At 30.8% G+C, this 8,987-nt stretch overlaps 1 protein-coding gene across 1 annotated transcript; it reads right to left on the reverse strand.

The window, feature by feature from the left end:
• Nucleotides 1–523: 523 nt before the first annotated feature.
• On the reverse strand, nt 524–1,641 carry LOC106373703 (beta-glucuronosyltransferase GlcAT14A-like). The gene is made up of 2 exons (XM_048750573.1): nt 1,524–1,641; nt 524–1,091 (listed from the first exon to the last, which is right to left on the reverse strand). The coding sequence occupies exons 1-2, from the start codon at nt 1,624–1,626 to the stop codon at nt 796–798; spliced, it is 399 nt and encodes a 132-aa protein (XP_048606530.1). The 5' UTR covers nt 1,627–1,641; the 3' UTR covers nt 524–795.
• Between the last annotated feature and the right edge of the window lie 7,346 nt (nt 1,642–8,987).

The raw sequence follows: 8,987 nt of genomic DNA on the forward strand, positions 1-8,987 counted from the left end.
TAAAATAGCTATCCTCCTTTCATTTGAAAGAAGCCAAGTAATCAACTCATACTAAATCCTTCACATGCTATTATTTTTTCCTAGTTTTTTTTTTGTGTACGAGAATACAACACATAAACCAACGGGGTTAGCCTAGTGGTCTTGAGGGAGCTTCGGCCCCAATACGGACCCGGGTTCGATTCCCGCTGGCCACCAGGGAATTCACATGCGGACTTGCTCTGGCGCCCGAGACCGAAGACCACTGTCTGGGTGTTAAACCTGCTAAGGACTCGGTCTCTAGTCTGGACCACCACGGTGGGGCCAGGACACTCGGTTATCAAAAAAAAAAAAAAAAAAAAAAATACAACACATAAAAATGTACAAATGATTCTATCTTTAGTTCACCAAAATAGAAACACTGCAGTTGTATCCTGAAAATTTGTGCACTATAAAACTGTCACACTATAAATCGTTTAAAGATTTAAAGAAATAGATTTATTATCTTGACTTTGCAATTCATCTTTATCAATTTATTTCAGTATGGTAATTTAAATTTATTTTCTTATTATTTTTACAAGTATCCTTTGTCCCATTGTAGTAAATTAACGTTCCCACAACTTTTTCCTGATTTAGCTTCTGAAACTAACCTATCTACAAGCCCCTTGAGCCTCTCTGCTCCTGATCCAGGATTAATCCTAGCCACGTCTTCCACAACCGAGCACTCAGGTTTCCCACCGCACCACCCACCAGGAGTGAAACCCTCTTGGTTCGTACGCATAAGCAGTTCCTTATCAATCCTATCCATAGCACTGTCGTTTAATTTCTACTGAATTTTCGAGCAAATGCAGCACCGCTCGCAATAATCGGTCTCATGTTTGTTAAGGACAACAAGCGAGGATGCTGCCTCGGCAGTCTGTGCCACGCAATGTAGTGAAGATCATGGTTCAACGCGGTTTTGGAGAACTCAGGCACGTTACATATGATTGTGTGGAAGTAAAACTCAGGAGAAGAAACAAAGTTTGTGTAATACATGAGTAAAGTTCTTGGTAAGTTGTCCCAACCCCAAATGATATACTCCACGAATGGGCGCGAGAGAACCATCCAAGCTGATCCTGCGAGAAACCCGACAAGAAGTTTTAAACTTCACTATAGCTACAAGAAGAGCATAATTATTGTTTATTGCAACAAGAACATAGTAAATATGTTTTAACTACATGACAAGAACATAGTTACTTCTTATTGCAACAAGAACATCGTAATATGTTCTTAACTACATGAGTTATTGCTTATTGCATCAAGAAGATAGTAATATATGTTTTTAACTACATGCAGGACAAGAACATAGTTATTTTTTATTGCAAAAAGAACATTGTAATATGTAACTACATGACAAGAACTTAGTTATTGCTTATTGCAACAAGAATGGTACGTAATATATGTGGTTTTAACTACATGACAAGAACATATAGCTAATTATAATTGCTTATTGCAACAAGAACATAGTAATAAGTTTTTAACTTGAGGACTAGAAGAACAATACTGACCGGTATGTAACTTAAACGCATTTGGTAAACTTCGATCAGGCCTGACCCAAATAATGTTTGATTTGTTTAGCATGTAGAGTGCAGGATCAATGATTGATGGCATTGCTCGGTATTTGCTTCACCATGAGACACCAAGAGTCATTTGATTCAGCCAATGGAAACTAAAATAGAGCTTGAGAAACTCATGTATATATATATATAGAGAGAGAGAAGCTCACTTTTTCCAACCTAAATCAGTTGTGTGTTCGATAAAGGTGAGGTTACGTCCAAAGTTGAAAACGTATACAACAAATCTTCAAAACATGTAACGTTGTTAGGTGAAACCCAAGATCAAGAAGATAAGGAAAGAAAGATCAAGCTTTTTTACCATCTTGAGTCACAAGTGGATAATCCGAAGCACTGAGATTGATAAACCAGTCCGAGTCCGGGCTTCTCTTTAGAAGAATGGCACAAGCATGAAGAGTATTCGCCACCATTCACTACAAGAAAACATCGGTATTCTGACGGACATTCCGACGGAAAATGAAATCCTCAGAATTTCCCGAGGAATTTCCGAGGAAATTCCGAGGAAGCCCAAATTTTGGGTTTCCTCGGAATTTCCTCGGAATATACCGACGGAATTCCGAGGAAACATTAATCCGTCGGTATATTCCGAGGAAATTCCGAGGAGAAATGTGTTCCTCACAAAATTCCGAGGAAATTCCGACGAACAAGTGATCGATCGATGCGTTTTTGGACATATACCCATCGATCGATCACATTGTTACGCTTTGGTCCATCTTAGTGATCGATCGATGCGTTTTTGGACATAAATCCATCGATCGATGCGTTTATAAAAAAACATTCGAGATTTTGAAACCCAAAACAGTAGTTCCTCGGAATTTCCTCGGAATATTCCGAGGAAATTCCGAGGAACACTTGATATCCTAGATCGATCGATGGGATAATCTCATCGATCGATCACATTGTTACGCTTTGGTCCATCTTAGTGATCGATCGACGCGTTTTTGGACATATATCCATCGATCGATCCGTTTTAAAAAAAATTGACGTTTTGAAACCCCAAACACTAGTTCCTCGGAATTTCCTCGGAATATTCCGACGGAATTCCGAGGAAGAAAAGGGTTTCCTCGGAATTCCCTCGGAATATTCCGAGGAAATTCCGAGGAAATAGGGTTTTTAAACCGAAAACAATGTTTTGCGGTTTGAATAACACATATATAACCCTTATTAAGTGTCTTACGTTCATTATGAAGTCAAAAATTTGTTCCTTACCCTATAATAAACACTTTTCCGATTGTATGAACGAAATCCCCACAACATAAGAGAAACACTTATACACTTTAATGAACGGTAAATGGAATACTTACAATTCGTTTTGAAATTTGTTATTTCATGGTTTATGCTCATCTATACAAAGAATCCTCAATGGTATACATTACAATTGTATAAGAAATGAAATACGGCAAAAAAAATTGATGTTTTGAAACCCCAAACACTAGTTCCTCGGTATTTCCTCGGAATATTCCGAGGAAATTCCGAGGAACAATATAAATTAATAGAAATATATGCACAAGATATTCTTTTTCCTCGAATTAATGAAAATATTCTGAGGAAATTCCGACGGATATTTAAGTGGCCGTCGGAATTTCCTCGGAATATTTTCATTTAACCGGGCAAACAAGCCGCCAAATATTTCGCGAAAATTGAAATTGAAAATACTGAGGGAATTCCGACGGAAAATATCCGTCAGACCGAAGGTTTTATAAACTCGAACTGCATCTTCTTCCCCATTTCTCTCTTCTTCCTCTCCGGCGATCTCTCTCTCCTCCCGGCGTTCTCCACCTTCTCTCGCGACGATCTCTCCGGCGAATCCTTTCCATTCCCTTACAAATCATGTAAGGACCCTATCCCACTCTCTTAGGTCCTATTTGTTAGGTTTTTAAGTAGATTTGATGATTTTAGAAGTTTTTTGATAGATTTTTGTTAGGGTGATTGGGTAGGATTGTGATTTGTTGTGTAATAGGTTTAGAATTGTGATTTGGTTGTGTTGAATTCGATTTTTGGATTTATAAAAGATGATTTCATATTTATAAAAATATTTATATTTATTAAAACTAATTTTGTATTTATAAAACATTTTTTTTATTTATAAACACTATTTTTTTTTTTGTATTTATAAAAACTATTTTCAAATATACAAAACATTCTTTGTATATAAATTCGATTTTTGGATTTATAAAAGATGATTTCATATTTTAAAATTAATTTTGTATTTATAAAACATTTTTTGATTTATAAACACTATTTTATTATTTTTTGTATTTATAAAAACTATTTTGTATTTATAAAAAGATGATTTCATATCTATAAAAATATTTATATTTATTAAAACTAATTTTGTATTTATAAAACATTTTTTTTATATTTATAAACACTATTTTATTATTTTTTGTATTTATAAAAAGATGATTTCATATTTATAAAATATTTATATTTATTAAAACTAATTTTGTATTTATAAAACATTTTTTTGATTTATAAACACTATTTTATTATTTTTTGTATTTATAACAACTATTTTGTATTTATAAAAAGATGATTTCATATTTATAAAAATATTTATATTTATTAAAACTAATTTTGTATTTATAAAACATTTTTTTTATTTATAAAAACTATTTTATTATTTTTTGTATTTTAAATATGTTTTCTATTTCAATTTTAATTTTATATTTTCGAATTTCAATTTAAAAAAATAATTTTATAATTTTTTTTTTTAATTTTGGAAATATTCCGAGGAAGTGTATCCCTCGGAATATTCCGACGACATCTTCCTCGGAATATTCCGAGGAATTTCCGACGAAAAAATTCCTCGGAATATTCCGAGGAAATGAATTTCCTCGGAATTCCGTCGAAATGAATTTCCTCGGAATTCCGTCGGAAATTTCCGAGGGATTTCCGAGGAAAGATGAATTTCCGAGGAATTATTTTTGAGGACTTTTTTCGTCGGTATGTCGTCGGAATAGCGTTATTCCGACGACATACCGACGATTTTTTCCCTCAGTATGCCGCTGTTTTCTTGTAGTGATTGTTGGTCCGGTATAGCTCACAAGATTAGCTTTAGTTATCATATAAACATTACCGATCTTTGAATACATAGAGTCGTTACTAACTCGAGAAGCCAGCTCTAGTCTCTCTTCAAAGGGTGATTCAAGATCCATGTGAACAATGTATTGGTTTCTTGGATGGTACAATGCTCTAAGAGTTCTCCAAAGGCTTTCAAGATCTCCTTTAGATCCCGACACAAGGTAAGCGAAACGTGGGAGATTGTCAACTTTGGAATGTGAGGAAGTTTCAACGATTGGTGGTCGAAGTGAAGACAATAATAGACTCATGTTGAAGTAAGTTACGATGAGGAAACCGCAAACAAGAGATGCTATCAGTAATGAGAATACCCATTTCTTCTCCATGTTTGCACACCCCATTGATGAAGAGAACTTGTGCCATGAGATATAGACTTCTCCATGTTATGCTTGAATCATAAAACTTACTTTAGCAAATTTTACAGAATAAACTATCATGGTGCATTTAAATGCTAGTCTCATTTTGTTTTCTTTTGGGGGAAGATAACCGTCACTCTCTTGCATCACAAAGCTGAAAATGAAAAAGATAAAGAACGTTGAAAATTTAGTATAACTTATACTACAAAAGATGATATAGATTATAGAGCTAGTGTCTAGATGTGAGTATAGGAGATTCACATGTGGCATAATCATTGGGTTAATGCAATTGATACGCACAAGCAAATTAATCCAAGTTACCAATACCATTCGCTTTTTAAAAACTCAATACTTTGCTTTAACTAAGAAACATTTCTATATATGAAATTTTATTAATTACGTATTTAATTTGAGTTATAAATCTAACATTCAATTCTCATAACCAATTAAGTTAGTGGTTAACTTATTTGATAAATAAATAAAATAAAGAACTTTTGTTGTAACTTGTAATAAATTGCGTGTAGAAAAACTATTTTTGTTTGCTCTTTTGGTTCAGTTGCAATAACTGGATCAGAAAAATAGAGCCATAAATGGTAATGAATGTACTTATCGACCACGTTTATTCCTGAAAGTAATATTTTTCTATATTTGAAAAATTGATGTTTAAAATTTTTTACATGTATTATTAAAAAATAAATACACTGTTATCTATTGAATTTTTTGTTTTTTTTTGTGTAGTTTCCAATAAATTATACCACTCATAATTTTAGATTTTAATTTATGTTTTAGTTTAAAAAATTCATTAACTAAAATCTTAAACATCAATTTTTAAATATAAAAATAAAAGTTAAAACATCATACGTAAGGAGTAATAAACATTTAATATTATTCGTGCTTATATTTTTTCTAAAAAATATTCCTAAGACCGATTAGTTTTGATTAACCAAGATTAACATAGAACTAGCTCTGAAGGACCTATAGCACAAATACTAGGATCAGGGGTAGGCCTGAGACTTTTATCCGAGATCTGGATTCGATCCGAGATTCGATCCGGATCCGATCTGAAAATCCGGATATCCGGAGGGGCCGAATCCGGATCCGGATAGTAAAATGTTGGATCCGTCAAAGCCGGATCCGGATCCGGATATCTTAATTTTTAAGTCCGGATATCCGGATCCGTAAGTTTTATTAATAAATATTTCAAAAATAGTAATATCTATATATAAAAATTAATTTTATTTAATATATTTTCATTTTTATAATAATATATATAAATTTTATGTAAATTTTGTAATATTGTACATAGAAATAATTAAAGATGTTATATATATATATATTTTAAATTATTGTTAATATTTTATATATATATATTAATATTATTTTTTATTTATTTTAAGGATCCAAATCCGGATCCGGATATCCGCCGGATATTACAATTTTTAGGAGGATATCCGACACCCGGATATCCGAGAACCCCGGATCCGGATAAGGATAGTAAAATTATGGATCCGTCGGATAAGGATCCGGATCCGGATACCTTAAAATTGCCCGGATATCCGATCCGTCCCAGGCCTAATCAGGGGTATAGTAAGAACATCTTCATCCACAACATATGTATAAAAATAAAAGCTTACTAGAAATTATGAACCATCATGATTTTTTGTTGTATATGTATAATATATTATTATACCAAATTAAATTTTTTTTAGTAAAATAAGTTAGAAACAGTATTGTGTTTATATATCTAAATTATTAAAAAAATGACATCTCATTTAAAAAAAAAATATTTATATGTAGATTTAGATTTATGATTTAAGTATTAAATGATATGGTTTATTTGTGGATGATGATTTATTATCACAAAAAGAGATATAATTAAGAGATGATATAAGGTCAAATAATAAGAAAATTAAAAAAATATGAAGTTTTATATAAAATTATGAAATAAATGATGATGTGTCAGTTTTTGGTGCAATACTTGCTTATGTGGCTTTATGAAAAAAGAGAAATGTCTACTTTATATATATAGATATTAGGATATCATCTATCAATGACTTAAAAATAGATTATGATTTATTATAGAGATGATTTCTTTACTCCTCAATTATATGTATCCCTTTGAATTGTTATGTTTTCACAAAACAACCTGAATATATATATATATATATATATATATATATATATATATATATATATATAATTGGTCAATTAAATGCACAAACTATTTAAATCGAATACATTTCACAGATTCAATAAAAATCCTATAACTATGATGGGCATATCTCATTCAAAATAAAATAAAGCAATGAAAATGATTTCAAAATTTTACTTTACAACTCTTTTTAAATTTTAAATTTAGCTTAAATATAAAATACACAAAGTTATTTTTCTCCTAATTTCCAAATTGTTAATTCATATGAGCTTCATCAAATGCTAAACAAAGACTCTAAACTAAAGAGAAGTATAAACGATTATCCAGCATGAGTTTTTAATGATATGATTTTGTGATCTCTAGCTAATGCCTAGCTAGGCCTTTGTCTTGAAATTTTGGTCGAGTTTAGTGCACTGTTGTTCTCTTATTCGAAATGTGTATGTATACACATACATGTTTTGGAAATAGTTTCCTGAAATTAATGAATTATCGCTGTGGACATGTATCTTTATGAACAATATTATATTCTTATTATCACGAGAACTGAGATAATTGTTTCGGTAGAAAACAACAATATCACATTTTTTTGCAGGACAATGTATAATTTTATTTATAATGGATAAATGTGAAATTACGATGATTTTTATTTTGTTAACCCAAGATGTTTAGACCAAAATTCAACTAATCTATCAAGAGATCTTACCGACGATTAATCTAACTTCAGATTTGTAAAATTTATCAAATCATGTTTTTACATTTGCAAAATGCATTAAAATATAGTTTGCATAATAGTTATTGATAGTTTGATATGATCACAAGTGTTTTGATTGGTGTATTTGAATAGACATTATCTTATTGGTTAATGTTGAATGTTTAGTTGACATAGTTCGTTCTACATTTGGTAGTTATTCAAAATAAGCAGCAATTAAATCATGTTATGAAGAAAAATGTGTTGAACATGGTAGGATGATGATGGTTATGATGATCATAAAAGAATGTTGGTAATGCTGAAAATATTATGATGATAATGATATCACTATGACCAAAATAATTACTTTATGATTATGATATTTGCTGTTATGATGGTAAGGTTATGTTAATTCTGATTTGTACTTGTAAAATTGTCTATTTTATATTTGATATTTAATGAATAATGAATATTATTGAATACAACATAAATATTGTTACTATAATAAAATTATGAAATAAATTGATTATATCCTGTGAGTAATCCATCTGAATATATTTTACACATTGGTGTATCATACATTTTATGTAGATATTATGTTTTAACTGTATTTTTTGTAAACAAATTGAGTGTTGTTAATTGAATTACAAGAAAGTAAACTATAGTAGTCTAACTGTTGAAATATTCACCATGATATTTGAAAATATATTAATTGTCAGTTATGACTTATGATTAGCTAATATATATATATATATATATATATATATATATATGTCTTAATAAGAACTCCACATAGATGTGTGCATCACCATATCAGTCCCGGCTTTGGAGTATGGCAAGTGGGGGCAATGGCTCTGGGATCTTGGGTCCAAAAATATATTTTAGCGTAACTTTACTAATTGTAAAAGGATCACATCAATTAATTAAAAGATCAAATAGTTTAGTAAACCTATAATAAAAAGCCCATACTCACCTAAACCTAATTAACCTACAAAAATAATAAACTAGAAAAAGATCTGTATGCTTCTTATTTTCTAATCTTACTGCTGACGGTAAAAGAGAAGCTCTTGAGTCTTGAATCCAGCGAAAAACACAAATCATAAACCAAAATATATATTCTA

Source organism: Brassica napus, chromosome C3, assembly GCF_020379485.1.
Source record: "Brassica napus cultivar Da-Ae chromosome C3, Da-Ae, whole genome shotgun sequence".
Taxonomy (NCBI): domain Eukaryota; kingdom Viridiplantae; phylum Streptophyta; class Magnoliopsida; order Brassicales; family Brassicaceae; genus Brassica; species Brassica napus.